This window comes from Symphalangus syndactylus, chromosome 5, assembly GCF_028878055.3.
Source record: "Symphalangus syndactylus isolate Jambi chromosome 5, NHGRI_mSymSyn1-v2.1_pri, whole genome shotgun sequence".
NCBI lineage: Eukaryota > Metazoa > Chordata > Mammalia > Primates > Hylobatidae > Symphalangus > Symphalangus syndactylus.
Window position 1 is genome coordinate 17,851,505 of NC_072427.2, and position 23,190 is coordinate 17,874,694.

General features: G+C 43.0%; 2 protein-coding genes across 2 annotated transcripts in view; one reads left to right on the forward strand and one right to left on the reverse strand.

Annotated features, from left to right (window-relative positions):
* AEN (apoptosis enhancing nuclease) overlaps window positions 1-8,227 on the reverse strand; it is a 27,433-nt gene extending 19,206 nt beyond the window's left edge. The window contains exons 1-4 of the mRNA XM_055277296.2: window positions 8,141-8,227; window positions 6,679-7,836; window positions 4,438-4,555; window positions 4,224-4,336 (exon numbers count right to left, since the gene is read on the reverse strand). Of these exons, the coding sequence (XP_055133271.2) occupies window positions 4,224-4,324 (101 nt within the window). The 5' untranslated portion in view covers window positions 4,325-4,336; window positions 4,438-4,555; window positions 6,679-7,836; window positions 8,141-8,227. The remainder of the gene's footprint in view (window positions 1-4,223; window positions 4,337-4,437; window positions 4,556-6,678; window positions 7,837-8,140) is intronic.
* Window positions 6,729-22,963, forward strand: LOC129482102 (uncharacterized). The gene is made up of 5 exons (XM_063638486.1): window positions 6,729-6,747; window positions 7,811-7,905; window positions 8,131-8,433; window positions 9,810-9,894; window positions 21,453-22,963. Exons 1-5 carry the CDS (start codon window positions 6,729-6,731, stop codon window positions 21,575-21,577), a joined length of 627 nt encoding a protein of 208 aa, XP_063494556.1. The 3' UTR covers window positions 21,578-22,963.
* Window positions 22,964-23,190: the final 227 nt, after the last annotated feature.

Genomic DNA, 23,190 nt, shown 5'->3' on the forward strand with positions numbered 1-23,190 from the left:
GAGGAAGAGAGCCAGTTTGGAGGAGAGGGAGCAGCAGAAGTAGAGGCAGCGACAGTCTCTGGGTAGAAGTGAAGGGCTGACTTGGTTCAGAGAGGTCAAGTGCCTTGCCAAAGGTCACACAGCTAGCAATCGGAAGAGGCAGAATGAGCTCAGCTAATGGTTGCATTTTTAGCATTCCCTAAATGAGTATAATCTCCAACCCCCAACTTTAGTTTGTAATATGCTTTAGTGTCCTCTGCTGTATGGATGGAGGAGGGTGGGAATATACTTAGAAATAGGGAGGGCATTTGGATTTGTTGCTTGAAAATTAATCTCCACTGAAAGTGTCATCACTGTAACTCGGTGCTCACCTTAGGGCAAGGTACCCCCCAGGCAGAGGAATCCCAGGCAGAAAGGCTGGGAGGCCAGGCAAGGTGGCTGATGCCTATAATCCCAGCACTTTGGGAGGCCGAGGTGGGCACATCATCTGAGGTCGTGAGTTCGAGACCAGCCTGACCAACATAGCAAACCCCTCTCTCTACTAAAAATACAAAAAATTAGCTGGGTTGGTGGCATTCACCTGTAATCCCAGCTAGTCGGGAGGCTGAGGCACAAGAATCACTTGAACCCAGGAGGTGGAGGTTGCAGTGGGTCAGGACTGCACCACTGCACTCCTGCCTGGGACAGAGTGAGACTCTGTCTCAAAAAAAAAAAAGGCTGGGAAATGCTTTTTCTAATCACTAATTCTAATGTATTCCTGCCACAGTGGGGGATGGCCCCCAAGAACTGGGCTTTTTTCCCTTGGCCACACCTCTGGATGTAGCAGCACAGAGGCAGGTACTGGGACCAAGAAATTCCATACACACGAGTCCACTCCCTCAGCTGTGGAGCAGGCACCAGACAAGCTCCGAGCTCAGGTGTGTCCCCCTTGCTGCCAGGTACACCGAACACCCGGGAACCTCGGTCTCCAGCGCATACCTCTTGGTGCCCGCATACACTGTGGCTGTTGGGCCACAGACAACAAGGCCCTGAGCCCCGGGGTGTGGGGTCAAAAGGTGCCTCCATTATAGGTGCCCCAAAGTGATTGTTGGGGGAATTAGTAATTAAGGAGGGTTTTTCTCTCCCTGCCCTTCAGGCAGTGGTATGGAAGCAGTCCACTGCTCCCTGAAAACAGAGACCCTGCCCCACTTCCCTGCTCGCACCATAGTTTGTCCACGTTTCTGGAAGAGTCAGCCGATGGGTGTTCAGGGTGGTAACCTGAGATGTTTTCTAGGAAACACAAAAGATACAAAAAAGAACACGTGGAAGGATAGCCAAAAAGGGGGGCTGCCCCCATTTCCTGCACCCCGCTGCGATGGCTGGCACCATTAGGCAGACTGGGATTTGTTGTTGAGCGCAGTAAGACAACAACAAAATCACTAGTCTTCCAGACGGGGCCAGCCGGTCCACTCTGTATCCAGGCCAGTTCTGCAAGGCATTCGAGGACCACCCCCCCTCCCCTCGCCACCAGGTCAGCGGTCTGGATGCTCCTTCAGGCTAGGCATTGTCTCTGCTCCTATTACCAAGTTCATCTCTGAACACCTCTCCTCACCTCAGAATTCCCTGGAGAAGTTTTTTTTTCTTACTTTCCCCTTTTTTCTGGAGTGTTCTACTTTCTATAATGGACATAGTTGCTTTGTTTTGTTTTGCTGAGACAGTGTCTTGCTCTGTCACCCAGGCTGTAGTGCAGTGGTGCAATCATGGCTCACTCCAGCTTCGACCTTCCAGACTCAAGTGTTCAAGTGATTCTTCCAACTCAGCCTCCCTAGTACCTGGGACTACAGCTAATTTTTTTTTTTTTTTTTTTTTTTTAGTAGAGACAAGGTCTCACTATATTGCCCAGGCTGGTCTTGAACTCCTGGGCTCAAGTGATCCTCCTGCCTCAGCATCTCAAAGTGCTGGGATCATAGACGTGAGCCACTGCACCCAATTTGAGCATACTTCCTTTACAAACAGGGGAATTATTTTTAAAGGGAAGCAGGCAAGTAGTTCATTTCTCTCTTTTCTTTGCTAATCATAAAGCACTGAACCACCATGGAGAAGGGAAAGTAGAGCTTGGAAATGGTGACCCCTCTCTACTGGTGCCTCCCCCTTCTGGAAGCCTATGAGCATGGCCCATGGTGAAAATTCTTCCAGTGGTTACTGAGCCCTGGAAGCACAGCTTCAGAATGAAGTCAGAGTGGTGGTGCTGGGGTAAGCAGAACAGGAAGAGAGGAAAAGGGGAAATGATTGTGGACAGGAGGCTGGTGGAATCCTGGCGCGGTCATCCCCTACCTGCAGGCACAACGCTGGGCTCCCTGGTTAATTTCCCTTGCAGTGTGGCACTGGTGGAGGAGAGGCAAAACCCCTGCTGCCTGGGCCAGCCTCTAATTGTGCTGGCAGGGCACATCCGCTCCTTAATTAGCAAAAGCCACAATATCCCGGTGGCTCAGAGAGCACGGCCCTAATTGTATTTCTGCAGCAACTGAAGGATAATTACCCTTCCCTATTGGTGCTGCTTGTAATTCTTTCTCTTTTTAATTGTGAGTGCTTCCTCTTTAGCCCACCCTTCCATCCTTGGGTTTATTTTCTCTATCCAGAATGGGGAGGGGGCTTGCCTGGGGATGGAGATGCTCAGGAGCAGGGGGAGTCGGGGGAGACATGGAGAAGACTGGCAGTACCCAGCTCTGAGTCCCAGCCCCTTCCAGCTGTCAGCCTGAGACAGGGCACAGCTCTGCCACGGGTCTGAGAAAAACCAAGAAGTTCTTTTGTGGAAGATGTAAGGGAGAGGTGTCCCTCCCCCGGAGGCTGTTTATGACCCTCTTCAGTCCACTCCCCACCCCCCACCGCCGCCCAGTGAGGTGCTGGCTCTGAAATTCCCAGCTGCAGAAAACTGAGACCTCCTTTCCCCATCCTTTAATCTATCAAGAAACAGAGATAGATGTGTGGTCTTTAATTTCTTTTACAATAAAAAAAAAAATAGCCCCATGTCTCTTTGCCACTGTTGAGAGAGTGTTAGTCCTTCATCCTTGGATTGTTTTAGAGACAAGGACCTGAGTGTACCATTAGAGAACAATGCTAACTAAGGTAACCCCTTGGTTAATAGGAGAGCTTAGCACCCTAGGTATTTCTAGGAAAAACAGGCCTTTCTTAGGGAGCTGGCAAATAAACTTCAAGAAGTAATAGACAAGCTAAAATGCACCACAAAGAGAGTTTGAAGAGAACCACAGCATCTCTCTGGATGTCACCTTGCAGGACTGACTGATCTAGATTACATGAGCAACCCCGGCTCTAAAGCCACCAACTAAACCACTGCCCTGCTAGAAGCTCGCTATGAGAGCAGGGACTCTCAACTCATTATTCTTCCCAGTGCCTCGCATGCAGCCTGGCCCGTGATAAATGAAACTGGTTGGCAAAGAAGCAGAGTTCAGAGACAGAGTAGGATTGTGAGGTGTGAACAGGGTAAATCCATTTTCATTGGCTTTTTCCTTACAGATCCAATGAAGATGGACTGATTGTAGCTCTAGTTTTCAAAATTCTTTAATTCTGGGCTCTATCTGAATTGGGAGAAGATGCAAGCAATAAAAGTGGCTGCTATAGTCTCAAAGAAATATATTTTGAAAAAATGACCTGCCCTTGAGCCCACCAACTTCCACTCCCCACTTCTAATTTCTTTCCTCTGGATTTAGAGCCGTTCCCTTAGCAACGCTTGTTTCCATGGTTTCCTCCATGACAATGATCCCAAACCCCTCCTCTCTTTTACCTCATGACAGTAATGGATGATGGGGATCCTCAGTGTGGCCACTCCACGTTACCATGGTAACAATTAACTGAGCCTTAATTTATCTTTTGTGAAGAGGGCTAGGGAATATGAAGCTTTTGATTTGGAGGGGGAGGGTCCAGGTCTAGAGCTACCATTCTCATAAAGAAGAAGATAAGCTATTTGTCTTAATACTAGCCAGTAGGATTTAGTTCAAACATTTGTTCAGCCCTCCTTTAAGCACAACTGAGTTCGAGGGAATCAGAGGGGTACAAGACATAGCTCCTAATATTGAAGGGCTTATAGTCTAGCACTAGGGCTCATGGTACCGCTGAACTCTGGCACAGATGGGGCCAATAAAGAATATGGCTCTTGATAGCACCGTGATGATCAGGCATCTATTCACTCCCAGTATCCTCTCCTGCCAAGAACCAAAAAAAGACTGACTGAAGTGGTCTGTACTCACATTAAGTCTTCTTCCAGGCTGTTATCAGAGAGTTTCTGTCCTGAAAGGGAAAGAACTTTGACTTCCCCTCTTTTTAGGGAAGTGGCGACCAATGCCAGCATCCCTGAGTAGGACTATTTGGTGCAGGAAAAAAGAGAAAAATAAACAGACCTGCCTATTGCCAATGCAACAAAGGACTGCGATAATCCCCAGTTCCAGGATCACCACCACCTACCTGCAGCAAGTCTTCCTGGGAAGCGATGAGTCAGCTCTTACACTGAATTAGAGAGTCATTGTCTCCATCCATTCAGCTTTTCTATTTGTCGCTGAAAATTCAGGCCGAAAGCGCAGCTCTGAAGAATGAAAGTGGAAAAACAGACAAATAAAAATCAAAGTGGAGAGGACACCAAACACCAAACACAAAACACCAAAGCTGAGAGCTGAGCAGAGTGAATCCAAAAGCTGAGATATCCATTCTGCGTCACACGCAATGCAGCTCTTCCAACTTCTAGCTTTCCATCTTCATCTCCAAAAGTTTTCACCAAATCTCTAACAATGAGGACCAATTATCTACTTTTAGGGGAAATCACAAAATTCTCTGGACCCTCAGTGTGCTGGTAACAATAACCTGCACTGACTTGGAAAGATGATCGCAGTATCTCCTAAAATGAAGGGGAAAAAAAGCCATAGGACAAGGTATAAGGCAGGTATGTTGAAGTAAGCTACGAATAGATAGGTAAAAAAAGTCATCCTTGCAAGTCAGTGCAATCTGGATTAGCCAAAGTCAATTCCAGATCCTGAGTCCAGGACTCTGAGTTCTATCCTTTGCTACTGGGTGGAACTAAGGCAGATTCAATCCTTCTGTGTACCCTGCTCACTCAGCTAGTCAGAAAAGGATAAATGGCATCCTCTTATTGGTTGACAAGGCAATACACACCAACCAATGAAAGAATGCTTCTTCCTTTCCAGCCAATAAGAGCTCAGTTATCTTCTTGAAAGGAAAGTACACCCTTTGTCCATAAAGAAAATAAGCAGAAAGTGAATAATAATTTAAAAAAAAAAAAACAACTGTTGCTATGGGACATTATTGATGTGATCAATGATAGCTGCCCCAGAGAATTCATAAAGGAAAACACTTCTTTGGGAAGAAAAGTATAAAAAGCAGACCAGCTGTCTGGTCTGGTCTAAAGGGAAGTTTCTATAGTAACATGTGAGAGAAAAGCATTTTAAAAGCATTTTAATGAAAATATCCCCAAAACTATCAAGTCAGTTCACCGAGTGAATTTTTGACCTTTTAAACTTATGCTGAAATTATAATGATTAAAAATTTTTTTATTAATAATAAATGAAGGAAATGGAGAGAAAAGAAGAGAACAAGAGGAGAAAAGAAAAGACATGTGTGTTTACTGGTTCAGGGCATCACAGATAAAGATATCATAGTTACTGCCTGAAACGGAAACGTTCTCCATCCCCGTGCTGTCAAGTAATATCTCAGTTTAAAACAAAGTTCTTTTGTTGTTGTTGTTGTTTTTTTTGGGAAAGAGAAAGTTCATAGCTCTTAGACATATTTGAGATGAAATAGTGCACAGAGCACAGGCTGTTCTGGTAACTTGCTAGCAGTTTCCTCTCAAATCATTCCAAGAATGTTACAGCTGCCTTTGGAAAATTATGAGTAAAATAATTTCCTACACAGATGTTTCAAATGAACATAGGCAGGGCAAGGCTGACAGGTGAAAGTGGAGTCAATGTTTGTCAATCAAGGGAAACAGAAAAACTCAGAGGGTTAGAAGCTTTAGGTGCTGTATTTGCTAATTATGAAGGCAATGCTGGGGAGGAAGAAGAGAGGAAAATCTTGAGGAATCAAATGAGAGTGATGCTAGTGTCCATTTGCTAAGGGAGACACGTTTCCCTCTACCTGTGCTTTCTATGTGGTCTATGGGGCAAGGTGAGAAGTGGGGTAATCCAGAATTCAGCCCCCTCTCCCCTGAGGGGAGTGGTTTAGTGGGGGAGGGATGACTATCAAACCAGGGAGAAAGCTTCTCTCTACAGTAGACACCCTTGGACAATTCCCTTGTCTCCCTCTTGTTCATCCATGAAGAGCAAAATTTTTTTTTCTCATTTTAAGGGGGAAAAAGAGAGGGTGGGGATAGGAACTCAGCTCCTCCAGTATAAAGGACTAAATGAAAAATATAAAAGCCCAAATTGTAAATCCTGGAGAAATGAAGCCAGTGGGGTGGAGGGGGGAGGGGATGACTGTAGTGGTGGAAAGGTAAGTTGGTTTGCTATGCGCCTTGACTTAAAAGAAAAACAAACAAACAAACAAAAAACAAACATCTTCCAGGATTTCCCCAGACGGAGCCTTACGTGGGATCGATGTGCCTCTCACCTAGCCCAGACAAGGCAGGGGCTCCCCAGGAGATATTTTAAATAATCAAGGTGCTCACGGATTATCAGTGGCCAAAGCCCCTCCACCCACCATAACCAAGGCAAGAGGAGGCAGGTGCTGCGACTGGTTGCCTGGTAACCATGCTAGTGCCCAAGTCAGGTCCGTTCTCTTCCTTCTCCACCTCCGTTAGCCCTTTTGTGATAGCGTCTCTCCCTCCGCGGTCTTTCCCCTTCTTGGCCAAACAATCATCTTTGCTCCTCATACAAAGGTCACTTTGGGCTCCTTTGGGTAAAAAAACGCGTACCTTGATGTTCTTTTTGGACAGATTTCATCCACGCTGGAGTGTTGAGACCTAGATAAAATGTGCTTCTTACCTCGGCTTCAATATCTTCTCCCTCCACCTCACTCTTTCCCTTCCACTCACTCCTATTAAGGCATACAGACAGCGCGGGGAGGAAGGAAGGAAGGGAAAAAGGAAGGGGGAGAGAGCGAGAGGGAGCGCGCGGGAGCGCAGGATTGAAATGTGGCGATTTTTCACGGAACACCAGAGCCCGGGGCTCGCAGTAGATCCTCTGTCCCGCTTGCCCCTTTGCTCACCGCCTGCAATCGTGCCTCTGCTCCCCGCACCATTGCTTGCATTTGGCGCCAAGTTTTTCCACTGGTCTTGGCCAGGGCGAGAGAGAATGCTCTCCTAGAATTCCACACCTAAATCCCTGGAGAAATGAGGAAGATAAGTCCCGCTTTCTTCCGCGAACCTGTGTCACCTCCTGACCTCCTCCGCGTGGGGTCTGAGAGGCCGCGAGCGCACGTGGCGCGGGCTGGGAGGCCGAGCCGTGCGCGGGCACCGACCATGGGCACCCTAGGGCCGGGGCACTGTCCAGCCTCTGGTGCTGAAGCTGGAGGCTCGGATTCTCTCGGGGAGGGGCTCCAGGGACCTTTAGCAGCCTGATTCTGAGCCGACTCCAAGCGAAGGAGAGGCGCTTGGTCCGCCGAGTGGAAAGGCTACACTGGGAAGTAACGGCATTAGACGCTCTCTTTCAGCAGATAGGGCTCCCCCAGGGCGCAATCCCCGGCGCCTCTGATTCCCCTCCCTGGAGTTATTTGCTGCAATTGCGGTGGGTAGGAAGAAAGGCCCTTTGCACTGGGGCGATTACCCAGTGGTCTCCTGGTACTTTTCACATTTTTTCCTGCTGCTCTGGGCTCTCTGGGTGCTGGCCGGCAGAGTCTCCCGACTCCTGGCGCTCAGATCTGGTGGCAGGCAAAGCAAAGAGGAGAGGCTTGGAACGCGGAACCCAGCTGCTCTTCTGCATGCAACAAGTCAGCTGCATCTAGAATCAGGGGCGAGAAGCGCGGGAGGAGCGGCGGCAGCGGGATTGGGGCGGCTGGGTTGCGAGATCCGGCTCCCACGAGGCTGTGGGGCCGTCTTTCTCCTACTGGGCGCGGGACCGAGCGAAACAAACTGCAAGCCGGGTTTCCGCGTCGCCCCGGGCGGGTACTGGAACGAGACGCCCCCACACCTCTAGCCCGCCCAGCATCCCCTAGGAACGCTCACCTGCTGGGCTCCGAAGTCGCCTTCCTTCCTCTTCATTTCGGCAAGGCACATTTGGCGGGTGCCAAGCCTGGCGGCTGGCTTTCCCGGCCCTCCAGAGCAGCCTCAGGCTTAGCTTCCCGAATATCAGCTCCAGTCGGCTGCTTCTCCAGTCCCGAGCCCTTGACCTGGAGGAGGGGACTGGACGGGGGACCTCGGCTGGGATTTTTACCTGGCATGAGTCGCCGCGGCTAGGGAGGAAGACCACTTGCTCTCCATTTCTTTCTGGAAGAAAGACCCTCACCACCCAGCTGCCGGCACTTTGCTTCTCCCCAGGAGCCGCAGTGCAAGCAGAAGCGCAGTGCGGGGGAAGGGGTGGGGTTTGAGGAAGCTGTGAAGTGCCCCTTGAATACTTGCCTCTCTGAGGTCATCAGTCCTGTCCGGGTCCGTAGTCCTGGCCTGGTCCGCCCGGTGCAAACACAGTCGCCGCGGCTGCCGGGCGAGGGGAGAACAGCTGCTTTAAAGCCTAGACCAACCCACGGGTGGCCTGTCAGGGCCACGGATGTTCATGACGTCATCCTGAAGGCGAGCGGAGAAAGCGAGTGGAGAGGAGGGAGCCGCGCTTCACATCAAATGTCCCCTGTGGCCATGGCAACAGCTTTGGGGGAGGGGGTGCCTGTCCGCGGGCCAGCAGCGGGCAGCCTGCTACTCCTGCCGGGGTCCAGCGCTCCTGTGGGTAGAGTCCAGCATTAGTGCTGAATCCAGTTGTGCCCTGACCAGAAGAGACACCAGAGCAAGTCCCGTCCCCTGCCCGGGCTGGTCATAGCGGGTGGGTGGCTGCCTGGACCCAGAGAAGAGGCTGGGGGAGACTGCAGGCGCCTGGAGAGCAATTAGCAGAAATTTTCTTTTTCACAGGGCCATTTTCCTACTCTTCCACCACACTACCTGGGCAGGTCAGACCCGGTTCACCTGTCCGCTCACAGACGTGTTCTCACTCACTCTCGACCGACGCATGCTGGAGCAGAGCACACCCAGGCAGCGCCCACCCAGGACCCACCCACCTGCCCGGGTCCTCGCCTGCATACAGGACAAACTGAGGCTTCAAAGCAGCCGTGAGAGCTTCAGAAAATGACAAACCCACTACCGATCCAGTGCGCATCTAGGGGGCGCAAACTGGTGACCAACGAACCAGAGGGGATACAAACATGTTTGTGAGGCTCCCACAGTATTTTAAAAATTTGAAGTACTTGTCAAAAAGATTGGAAGAGTTCACAGAGAAATCTGGGTTTTCCATCTCTCCCTCTCTCTAAAACAATATCCTAGTCATGGCCTTTCCATGTCTCTTGAATAGGGGCTGGCGTTCTGCATGCAGGGAGAAGCCCTGACCAGTGTACACAGGGCTGGGGTCGAAGCAAAAGTAGGCCCTCTTCCCCTTTTTGTCAATATCACCAAGCCCATTTATCATCAATCTTATCCTTTTACATTTTTTTCCTATAGTAAAGAGGAAAGTGTGGCCAAGAGCAGTGGCTCACGCCTGTAATCTGGGCACTTTGAGAGGTGGAGGTGGGATGATCACTTGAGCCCAGGAATTCAAGACCAGCCTAGGCAACACAGTGAGACCCCGTTTCAAAAAAAAAAAAAAAAAAAAGGAGGAAAGCAAAATTGTTTTTTGTCTCCGGCTGGTTCCCTGCAGGCCCAACCCTGGACGGACACAAAAATATCTGTGCTGCCCACATCAGCCAACACAGGCAGCAGGATATTTCCTCCTAGTCAGACTGGTGAGTTTTTGTTTTTTTGTTTTTTATTTTTCATTTTCATATTTCAAATTATGCAGGTATTTGAGAAACGTTTTAAAAAATCATATTTTTCATTTATCACTCAGATATTTGATCACATGGAACTTTCTTTACATTTTTAAATGTAAGGAATAATATCTTATTCATAAATACGTGGAAAAATAGAAGAAGAAAACATTTTAAATTACTCTCAGACTCACCCATTATTATGTAAACATAACACTGTTTTGCATTTTCTGGTTGGCAGTCTGAATACAGCTGTAAAATACATTCTTGTGAATGCAACGAGCCAACCAAGATACAAGTAAAAAGCATCACTAACAGGGACATATAGTTGTGTCTTATGCATACTCTCTCACACAGTCACATTTACCAGTTCATTCATTAAATGTGCATTTTGAATATTGTACATGCAACAATATGGAAGGGGGGTTATCTTTTTTTTTTTTTTTTTGAGACAGAGTCTTGCTCTGTCGCCCAGGCTGGAGTGCAGTGGTGCAATCTCGGCTCACTGCAAGCTCCGCCTCCCCGGTTCACCGGATTCTTCTGCCTCAGCCTTCCGGGTAGCTGGGACTACAGGCGCCCGCCACCACGCCCAGCTAATTTTTTGTATTTTTAGCATAGATAGAGTTTCACTGTGTTAGTCAGGATGGTCTCGATCCCCTGACTTCGTGATCCGCCCGCCTCGGCCTCCCAAAAGTGCTGGGATTGCAGGCATGAGCCACTGCACACGGCCAGAAGTGGGGTATCTTCTTTTTCCATTAGCAGTAGACTTCCCCCTAAGGAAAAACAGGTTCTTATTTATATGCACTTGCTCTCTTAGCCAAGTGTCTGAAAAATTTTGGTTGAAAGCCAAGGTAACTTTGTACTAGATCAACTTCAAATCTTGGCCAACATGGATTGTTTTTAGCCTATTCAGAAAAGTTAGGGCAGAGAAAAGATTCTGCATTTATCTCTTGGTGAAAATCTGTTTGGTCTTTGGCCTGATTGGCTCCTTAACACAGGACATTTTTCTTGCAACCGTTCCATTTGTGAATCTTAGAGCTCTAGGCCCTAGAGGGAGTGTAAGTAATACTATTAATGCTCCATTCATTATCTTTATAAAGCACTTTTAATTTTTCACTGAGTATTTTACATGATGTATCTCGCTTGATTCTAGAAGCTGACCATTTTATAGACAAAGAAGCAGAGCTCAGACTGTTTAATTCACCTTGAGTTCCCAGTGCTCCTTCTGCTGGAAAGACCCACTGTCTCCCTTATATGAGTCATCAAAATTATTTGGTAAATGGTTGCAGTGAGCCAAGATGGCGCCATTGTACTCCAGCCTGGGCAACAAGAGGGAAACTCTGTCTCAAATAAATAAATAAAATAATATTCAATACAGAAAATGCTAGATACATAAAGGTGTCCATTGTCACATTGTTTAATATTTTTTAAAATGGAAGCAACATAATATCCAACAATAGGAGACTGGCACATCATCTGTTGAATGGATAGAATATTCTACCAACTCTAAAATTAATGTTTATGCTGAAACATGAGCCAAGAAAATACTCATAATGTTAAGGAAGGAAATTAGCAGAACATAGAACTGTCTTTACAGATATCGTTAAAGTAAGGGCTTTAGAAAGCATACATATAGAAAAAATAGAACAGAAGTACATCAAAGTATGATGTACATTAAAGTACATTAAAGTTTCTGTTAAAGAGATCACAGGTGGCTTTTAAATGTTTTCTTTTTATCATGTTTTCCAAATTTTCTGAAACATGATTATGTAGTTTCTATAATTAAAATATAGTATGATACAAATATGGGAGTAGATGGTATTTATTAGGCATTTATTCCTTATCTGGCACTGTTCCAGATGGGCATAATCAGAGCAGGTGTGGAGCCTGGGTCTCAGACCTGTGCAGGTTGCTGCAGATCTTGCCTGGGGTATTAGGTGACCACGAGAGAGTTTGACCTTATCTGCAAAGAGCTGATAAGTGGCATTTGGTTTTTACTCAACTCAGATACATCATCAGTCCAGCTGCCCTTGTCCTCCTCCTCAATAAGCTTGCTTCTGTTCCTGGTATCTACTTTCTGGCCACTTCCTTCCACACCTCAAATAATAATGAAAACAATAATAATATTTCTTTTACGTTTTTAATAGTACTTCACATTTTTCAATGCTCTCCAACACAATGTTTTACATAACTTTATAGCAACTACTACCAAAAAACCCCACTTAAATTTAATTATCACAACTCTGTGAGATAGGTGTTATTTTCTCCAGGTTTGTTTATTCTTTAGGTGCTGTGCCAGAAGCCACACAGCTGATAAGTGGTGGATCCATCTTGAATTTGACTTCTAGACACTCCCTTTTCATAGGACAGTGGGAGTTTAATCATGGATAACAATTCTTCTTTGGATTAGAACTTAATTGGAGGACAGATTGGCAGCTCAGTTGACCTTACTGCCATCGCCATTAGCCAAATAAAGATAAACCTGGACACTGCCAGTTTCCTCAATATTCTCATGCATTCATTTCTTGGAATTGACAAACCATGGACCAGAGGTCAAAAGATTCTGTGAGGGTCAGGCATCTTGGAGACATTACTGAGTTTCTAGATGGGTTGACATTTTAGAATGAAATTTTCTGGAAAGAAGATTGGATTACAGGTGCTAAAAGACTTGCTTGCTATGGATGGCTAAGGAGGCATCTGTCTTGTGCCAACAACCACACACCTCAGATGTGGAATTAGAGAACAGTGTAGTGAATGAAGTCATCACACTCACTTCCCACACATGTCGGGCATTCTAAGAAACTTTGGATCTCTCATCTTTCATCCCAATTGTGTAGCAAATATTTCTAAGCCTTTGCCAGATTACCAAGAGAGCTTTAAAATTTAATTTCAAGGACTAACCAAGCACCTGATGGATTTTGTCACATCTGAAGACCAGAGAAGGCTGTTCTTTAAAAAGAAAACATAATTTTGGCAATAGTGAATATACAGTGACACCAGTTCAGAAAGAAGTTCTTTTAGAATTTTGACTCTACTTACCTCTAGGAAATTAAAATTCAATAATAGAGAATTATAAATATCTTTGGTTCTTGGTTCCTGGGATACTCTTAATGGCCAAAGTAACCCGGGCAATTCTAAAAGTGATACAGAGCTGTTCTTTTTTTTTTTTTTTTGAGACGGAGTCTAGCCCTGTCGCCCAGGCTGGAGTGCAGTGGTGCGATCTTGGCTCACTGCCAGCTCTGCCTCCCGGGTTCATGCCATTCTCCTGCCTCAGCCTCCCGAATAGCTGGGACTACGGGTGCCCATCACCATGCCCAGCTAATTTTTTTTGTATTTTTAGTAGAGAAGGGATTTCACTGTGTTAGCCAGGATGGTCTTGATTTCTTGACCTCATGATCCGCCAGCCTTGGCCTCCCAAAGTGCTGGGATTACAGGCGTGAGCCACCGCCTCCGGCCAAGCTATTCTTAAATAATACAATCATCTTAAGAAATGATAAATTCATAGTTTGCTCCAACTGTGAAAAACTGTGCACATTAGGTGATCAGGAGATATTTTAAAGTCTCTCTTAAAATTTTCCATTGAAAGTAGAGAATTCCCCTTCTAAGTGATCAGGAGATTTTTTTTCTGGGATGGGATGAGGGGAGGGTCTTGCTACATTGCCCAGGCTGGAGTGCAGTGGCTATTCACAGGTGTGATCATAGTGTACTACAGTCCAGAACTCCTGGGCTCAAGTGATCCTTCTGCCTGAGCCTCCCAAGTAGCTGGGATTACAGGCACATACCACTGTGCTTGGCACCTGATAAGGAGATTCTTTTTTTTTTTTTCCTGAGACAGGGTCTCACTCTGTCACCCAGGCTGGAATGCAGTGGAACAATCATTGCCCACTGCAGTTTCAACCCCCAGGGCTCAAGTTATCCTCCCACCTCAGCCTCCAGCGTAGCTGGGACCACAGGCATGTGCCTCTATGCCTGGCTCATTTTTAATTTTTTTGCAGAGAGGAAGGGGCAGTCTCCCTATGTTGCCTAGGCTGGTCTTGAACTCTTGGGCTCAAGTGACCCTCCTGCCTCAACCTTCCAAAGTGCTGTAATTTCAGGTGGTGAGCCACTGTACCCAGCCTAGGGGATTTGTGTGTGTGTGTGAGATGGAGGAGTCTTGCCCTGTTGCCCAGGCTGGAGTGCAGTGGCGAGATCTCGGCTCGCTGCAACCTCCGCCTCCTGGGTTCAAGTGATTCTCCTGCCTCAGCCTCCGGAGTAGCTGGGACTATAGGCGCGTGCCACCATGCCCAGCTAATTTTTTGTATTTTTAGTAGAGATAGGGTTTCACCATGTTAGCCAGGATGGTCCTGGTCTCCTGACCTCGTGATCCCCCCACCTCAGCCTCCCACAGTGCCGGGATTACAGGCGTGAGCCACCGCGCCCGGCTGCCTAGGGGATTTTTTAAAGTTAAAAAGGAGGTGATTATATGTTTGTAGACCCATGTTTATATACCACCATTCACAATAGCCAAAAGATGGAGGCCAGTCACGACAGCTCACTCCTCTAATCCCAGCACTTTGGGAGGCCGAGGCAGGCAGATTGCTTGAGCCCAGGAGTTTGAGACCAGCCTGGGCAACATGGAGAAACCCTGCCTCTACCAAAGAAATATAAAAATTAGCTGGGCATGGTGGGATATGCCTGTAGTCTCAGCTACTTAGGAGGCTGAGGTGGGAGGATCACTTGCATCTAGGAGGCAGAGGTTGCAGTGAGCCAAGATCATGTCACTGTGCTCCAGCCTGGGCAACAGAATGAGACCCTGCCAAAATATAAATAAATAAATAAATAAATAAATAAATAAATAAATAAATAAATAGAAGGGAGGAAAGAAAGAGAGGGAGAGAAAGAAAGAAAGAAAGAAAAAAGAAGGAGAGAAAGAAAAAAGAGGGCAGCAGCTCAAGTGTCTACTGGTGGATGAATGAATAAGCAAAATGTGATATGCATATATAATGGAATATTATTCAGCCTTATAAAGGAAGGAAATTCTGACACAGGCAAAAATAAGAATGAACATTGTGGACATTATGCTAAGTGAAATAAGCCAGTCACAAAAAGACAAATGCCGTATGATTCCAGTCTTATGAGATATCAAATATCTCATTTAATATTTCCTAATAAGAAACAATAGATGAATTGTTACTGTTTTTCACTAATTAAAATTAAGATAAAGATGACATCTTCAAAATGCTGCTGTGAAATGTCAGCACAGAACTCCATACCTAATTAAACTACTATTCAGCGTGAATTTGAAATATAGACTATTTTAAATGACCTAAAACTATAGAAAGTTCAACACTCTTTTTCATTGTAAGACACAAAAGGATGGGCTTTGATAGCAATGAATTTGAACTCAAAAGGAAATAATGAGATGAAAGGAGCAACAGTGAAAGTAGAAATGGGAAAATATGTTGATAAATCCAAAGAGCACCGACTATAAAATACAATAATACCAATGTCTAATTTGGAAGGTGGAGTCAAAAATGAGACAATAAATATCAATACATTTTGGTGAACCAATATTGTATAGACCACATTGAAAATAGCTTGTAGAGCTTCAGTTCTAAATTTTGTTTGTTTTATTCCAGTATGTTTTACAAATATTAACTTTATATTGTGCTTAATCAGGTGTACCTGTTAATATGCTGATAAAACAGCTAAAATGATAAAAGTTATGAGTTTAACTTCCAAATTAGTAGAGAAAAAGAATGAAGAAAATGAGATTAGTCAAGTAGAAGGTTGGAAAGGAAAAAGAAAAGAAGAAAAACCCCAAGGTAAATAGAAAACAATAAATGCAATGGCGGAAATAATTTTAATATTACTAATCATAATAAATTTAAGTGTACAAAAGACAGAGATTTTTAGACATTTAAAAATTCATCTATACCCCAATTGTGAAAGATATACATAATCAAATGGACACAGATCTTGAACGTCAAGAGTTAAGAAAAAATATTCTAGACAATACTACCCCAAACCAACCTTGTATAATAGCTAATGTAGAATTTAAAGTGAAAAGCATTAAATAGGAACATGTTATAATGATATTAATGATAAAGAGAGTAATTGGCCAGGAAGGTATAACGATTCTGAGCCTGAATACATCGAACGACACAGCATCAAAATGTAAAAAACAAGGCTCGGTGCAATGCCTTGTACCTGTAATTCCAACACTTTGGAAGGTTGAGGTGAGAGGATTGCTTGAGACCAGGAATTCAAAACCAGCCTGGGCAACATAGTGAGAACCCATCTCTACCAAAAAAAAAAAAAAAAAAGCAAAAGAAAAAAAGGCAGTTTGTATAGAGAAATAAGCCAAAACTAACCAGAACTACCTACAATTAATTATATTGAGATATTTTAGTACACCTGTATCAGAAACTGATGGATGAAGCCTTAAGATATTTTGAGTATCTGTATGAATACAGACAATTTTAACTATACAATCAGTAAATTGATTCCCCATCCCTCTATTTGTGTGTGTATGTGTGTGCATCTGCACTCAACAAATAAAGAAGGCATATCCTTTTCAGGCACACGTGAATATTTGTAAAAATTGTTAAATACTACCTCATAAAGAAAATCTCAAAAAATACTGAAGAATCAATATCATTTAGATAAAATCAGAAATCAATATTAAAAGCAGAACTCAAGACTGAAAATATAAGCAAAGGTACATCAGTGTTGTGTGGGAAACAAAAAAAATAAAAATTAAATTAAAAATATAACCAAAGGAACCCACATATTTGAAAGCTAAAATACAAACCACAAATAAAACAAAGAAATGACTAAGGAAAAACTAACGAACAAAATAAAACCCCACCTTTCTAAATACTTCAGAATAAAACAAAATTCAAAATGGAAATGTAAAAATAGTACAAACTAAAAAACAATGAAAACGCTATTTACCCAAACTTGTAGAATACAGCAAAAATAGTACTTTGAGATAAATCTGTAGTGTTAAATGTATATATTAGAAAAGAAGAAAGACTTTAAGTAAGTACAAAGCTAATCATTCAGTTAACGTCTAAAAAGAAAACATAAACTCCAAGAAAGTAGAAAAGAAGATATAATAATGTTAGCAATAAAGATTAACAAAATAGAAAACAAAGAGCTAACAAAGGCCAGAGGCACAGTGGCTCACACCTGTAATCCCAGCACTTTGGGAGGCCTAGAAGGGAGGACCGCTTGAGGCCAGGAGTTCAAGACCAGCCTGGGGAACATAGTGAGAACCACTCCCCGACCCAATCTCTGAAAGAAGGAAGGGCAGGGCAAGGCAGGGCAGGGCAGGGGAAAGGGAAGGGAAGGCAGAAGGAAAGAAAGAGTTGCACTATCTTAGCTCACTGCAACCTCCGCCTCCTGGGTTCAAGCAATCTTTCCACCTTAGCCTCCCGAGTAGCTGGGACTGCAGGTGCAGGCCACCACACCAGGCTAATTTTTAGTAGAGATGGGGTTTCCCCATGTTGTCAAGGCTTGTCTTGAACTGCTGGGCTCAAGCAATCTGCCTGTCTCGACTTCCCAAAGTGTTGGAATTATAGGTGTGAGCCACTGCACCCGGAAGATATACAAAAGCTTAATAGACCTATAACAATTAAATTGGTAAATCTTAATAAAAGTGTAGCACACTCTGCCCTAAAACACACAAATCGTCGTTTCAGATTGTTTTATACACAAATTCTACCATAACTTTGAGGAACAGATTATCTTTATGTTACAATGCAAAAAAAAAAAAAAAGAAAAAGAAAAAAGAAAGAAACAGTAACAATAAACCACAACAAATACTGGAAAGAAATGTATAGGCCAATCTATTTATAAACACAAATGTAAATAATCCTAAATAAATTTTTAGTAAGCTAAATTCACATAATAAGCAAATAAGTCTTATCCTAGGATTCTAAGAATTTTTAACATTTAGAAATCTATTCAGCCGGGCATGGTGGCTCACGCCTGTAATCCCAGCAGTTTGGGAGGTCGAGGCAGGTGGATCACCTGAGGTCAGGAGTTCGAGACCAGCCTGACCAACATGGAGAAATCCCCATCTCTACTAAAAACACAAAAACTAGCCAGGCGTGGTGGCGAGTACCGGGTCCTGGGTAGCTGTAATCCCGGCTACTCGGGAGGCCGAGGCAGGAGAATTGCTTGAACCCGGGAGGCGGAGGTTGCGGTGAGCCGAGATCATGCCATTGCACTCCAGCCTGGTCAACAAGAGCGAAACTCCATATAAAAAAAAAAAAAAAGAAAAAAAGAAAAAGAAAAAGTAAAAAGAAATATATTCATGTAAATTAGCTTGACTTTAATAGATTAAAAGAAAAAATAAAAGCACTAAATAAATCTAGAAAGCATTTGCTAAGATTCAATATTGATTTAAGATAAAACCTTTAGCCAATCTGGAATGAAAGGAAATTGCCTCTCCTTAATAAAGGATATCTATTCATAGTTAGTATCACACTTAACATTGGAATATGAGAAACATTCTCTTTGAAGTCAGGAATGTGACTGTAATCAACATGCTACTAGATGTGACCATGAAGATATCAAGTTGTCATTTCAGATAATGTGCTTTTACTAGAAAATGTAAGAAAACCTACAGATAAATGCTATAAGGTAATAAGGTTTTTTGACAATATCAGTGTTCAAAAATCAATAGCACAATTGAGAAAATCAATGACACTGAAATTAAGTCTTCTAGTTAGATTGATCAAGAAAAAAAGAGAAGATTCAAATGACTTAAGAATCAGGAGTGAAAGAAAAACATTGCTACCAATCTTACAAAGTAAATAACATCATAGGAGAATATGAATATGAATAATCGAACACTGACAGATAACCTACATACAATTGGCAGATTCCTAGAAACACAAAAATTACTGAAACTGACTCAAGAAGAAATAGAAAATCTGAACAGATCATAACAAGTAAAGAGATTGAATCAGTAATCAAAAAACTTCCCACAAAGAAACGCACAGGGCCAGATGTTTTCACTGTTGCATTGTACCAAACATTTCAAAAAGAATTAACACTAATCTTTCATGAACTCTTCCAAAAAATAAAACAGTAGGAAACATTTCCAAACTCTTTCTCTGAGTTGAGTATTACCCTGATATCAAAACCAGACAAAGATATCACAAGAGAATACTACAGACCAACAGCCTTTATGAATATAAATGCAAAAGTCCTTACTGAAATATTAGAAAACTAAATCCATAAATACATCAAAAGGATTATACATCATGATCAAAAGCGATTTATCCCAGGAATGAAAGGTTGTTTTAAAATCTAGAAATCAATCAAAATAACACTTCATATTAATAGAATAAATGACAAAATCCAGATAATTAACTCAATCCAGACAAGAAACAGCTTTTGACAAAATCTAACACCTTTTCATGATAAAAACACTCAATAGGCAGGAAATAGTGACCCACATCTGTAATCCTAGCACTTTGGGAGGGTGAGGTGGGAGTATTGCTTGAGCCCAGGAGTTAAAAGACCAGCCTGGGCAACATGATGAGATCCCGCCTCTATAAAAAAATTAAAAAATTAGCCATGTGTGGTGGCACATGCCTGTGGTTCCAGCAACTCTGGAAGCTGAGGCAGGGGGATTTTTTGAGCCCAGGAGGTCCAGGCTGCAATGAACCATGCTTACACCACTGCACTCCAGCCTGGGTGACAGAGTCAGACCTTGTCTCGAGAAAAAAGAAAGAAAAGAAAAAGAAAAAAAAAAAAAACCCTCAACAATGTAGGAATAGAAAGGTACTTCCTCAACCTGATAAAAGGCATCTACAAAAAATCCATAACTAACAACATATTTCAAATGGTGAAAGGAAAAGTTTCCCCTTAGATCAGGAACAAGAAGAGAATGTACATTCTCATCACTTCAATTCAATACTGTAGTGGAGGTTCTATCCAGGGTTGTTAGTCAAGGAAAAGAAATAAGAGGATTTGAAAGGAAGAAGTAAAATTTCTCTGTTTGCAGATGACATGATTTTGTATATAGAAAATACTAAGGAATCCACAAAAGAGACTATTGGAGCTAATAAATTCAGCAAGTTTGCAGGACATATAAAATATACAAATCAGTTCTAGTTCTATACACTAGCAATGGATAATCTGAAAGTGAAGTCGAGAAAACAATTCCATTTGTAATAGCATCAAAAAGAATAAAATACTTAGGAATAAATTTAATGAAAGCAGTGCATGCAAGACTTGTACATTGAAAACTGCGAAGCATTGCTGAAATAAATTCTTTTTTCCTTTTAGATGTCGTTAGTGTCTCAGCAAAAGATCTAAATAAATGGAAACATATCCCATGTTCATGTATTGGCAAACTTATTGTTAAGATGACAGTACTCCCTAGATTGACATATAGAGTGGGTACAATCCTAAATCCCAACACAATATCAAAATTCCTGCTGCTTCTTGTTTCGTTGTTGTACAAATTGACATGCTGGTCCTAAAATTCATATAGAAATGCAAGAGACCCAGAGTAGCCAAAACGCTATCTAAAATGAAAAATAAAGTTGAAGGACTCAAACTTCATAATTTCAAAACTTAATGCAAAACTAGAATAATCAAGACTGTGTGGTACTGGCAGGAGGGCAAACATATAGATCAACAGGAAAGTAATCACCTCTGGCAGGGAAGGGAAGAAATGGGATGGTGACAACTGTATTTGTATTGTTTTATTTTATTTTTTTATATTTATTTATTTATTTATTTTGAGATGGAGTCTCACTCTGTCACCCAGGCTGGAGTGCAGTGGCACGATCTCAGCTCACTGCAACCTCCGCCTCCCAGATTCAAGCAATTCTCCTGCTTCAGCCTCCTGAGTAGCTGGGATTACAGGCATGCACCACAACACCCGGCTAATTTTTGTATTTTTAGTAGAGACAGGGTTTCTTCATGTTGGCCAGGCTGGTCTCGAATTCCTGACCTCAAGTGATCCGCCCACCTCAGCCTCCAAAGGGCTGGGATTACAGATGTGAACTACTGCGCCTGGACTGACAACTGTATTTGTATTGTTTTATCTTTTGCTAAAAAGCATCTGAAGCAAATACATTAATAGTTGTTAAAACTGAGAAGCAGATATGTGGCTCTCTTTTCATATTTTCTGTATTTTATATATCTTGGAAATATTTAATAATTTATTCTAAAAAGTGAAAACAATCTTTGTTTTGTTTGACAGCAGAAATTGATGTTTGATACTGGGGAGTGCTTTAACCTCTGTCGCGTAGGTTCGCCTTACTCAAAGGGGAATGGTGACCCTTCTTTTTCTATTTGATAGGGTTTTGGTGAGAATCAAATACACTCATACACAAGAGAGCACTTTGCAAACTATAAATTCTTCTTAATGCATGATACTTTTGTTATCACGTAAAATGAAATGGCAAAAAAAAAAATGAGCTAAGAACAGATCAATCTGAGATTTACAACTACAGCTCACACTAATTTTGAATTAGGTTATAGATAAAGAAAAGGTACTCAATTTCCCCTTCATATTTCCCCAGGGTGTTCTAATCTAAACCATGCAGATAAAGGCCACTTGCCCAGGAAGGGGGAGCAAGAAGTTCCTGGTTTCACCATGAACATAAATCACTGTTTTGGCAGTCTACCATACTATCCATCAGACTAGCCTTTCACAGGAAAATGCCAGCGGCAGCAACTGAAAGCAGCTTGTAGGAGTCATCAGTTAGTCACCGAAGCAAATCATTTGAGAGAAGATAAAGACGAGCTCTTGACATTCCCGGGACAAGAAGACCTGCCCTGTGAGACTCGCCTGTGAGCGGCTCAGCTTCTCCTACCCTGAGGAGGTAATTGATGAGTTAATTAATATGCACAGGAGATGCAGCACTGTCAAAAGAAGACAGACTGCTTCTGGTCCTCACTATCATTACTAAGATGATCTCAGCCTTTCAACTTGACTGGGAGAAACCAATTTCCTGGGGGAAATCTCAATAAAATTGTTTTCCTATCATCAGGTGGAAATCTTGTTAAGTGCTCTGAGGACCCTTGGTTTTATGGTTTGTTTTTTCAGCCCCCAGCAGCCTTGGCTAGGATTTCATTCTAAAATAACATTTCCTCTCTGTAAAAAATGTCTTGTTGCTCCAGGCTCTGGGGCTCAGTGACCCTCATGAGTTTTTGACTGCAGGAGGCCAAGGGGTGAACTGGAGGTTTGCAATTTATGTCAAATATGCACACAGGGACACACAGTTTGATCTGTCCCTTCTGCTTCCTCTTTTTTCCTATATTACTGTCTTAGAAGATGAGATGATGACTCCTGCTGTGACTATCCTGACAGGACCCCCATTCAACAATTCAGAATTAGCAGTAGATGTACAGTAAATTTGTTTTTTTCCTTTTAAATAGACTTTATTTTTTTCTTGGAACAGTTTTAGGTTCACAGCAAACTTGAGCAGAAAGTAGAGTTTCCATTACACTCCCTACTCCAACACATGCACAGCCTTCCCCCATTGTCAACATCCTACACCAGAGTGATATATTTGTTACATTGATGAACCTACATGAACACATCATTATCACCCAAAGTCCATAGTTAGCATTAGGGTTCACTCTTGATGTTATACATTTTATGGATTTGGACAAATGTATAATGACATGTATCCACCATCATAGTACCCTACAGAGTAGTTTCTTGGCCTTAAAAATCTGTACTCCACCTATTCATCCCCCCTCCCTTCCTAACTCCTGGCAGCCACTGATCTTTTTGCTGTCTTCCTATTTTTGCTTTTTCTAGAATGTCATACGGTTGGAATCTTACAATAGGCTACGTACAAAGGCTACAGCCTTTCCAGATTGGCTTCTTTCACTTAGTAAAACACATTTAAAGTTTCTCTGTGTCTTTTCATAGCTTGATATCTCACTTCTTAGCACCTGATTATTTGGTGCAAAATAATATTCCCTTGTCTGGATCTACCACAGTTTATTTATCCTTTCACCTACTGAAGGACATCTTGGTTGCTTCCAAGTTTTGTCGATTATGAATAAAGCTGCTATAAACATCTGTGTGCCGGTTTTTGTCTGTTCATCAGTTTTCAACTCCTTTGGGTAAATAGTAAGGAAAATGATTTCTGGATATATGGTAAGAATATGTTTCGTTTTGTAAGAAACTGCCAAACCATCTTCCAAAGTGCCTGTACCATTTTGTATTACCACCAGTAATGAATGAGAGTTCATGTCGCTCCACATCCTCAACAGCATTTGTTTTTTCCGTGTTATGGATTTTGG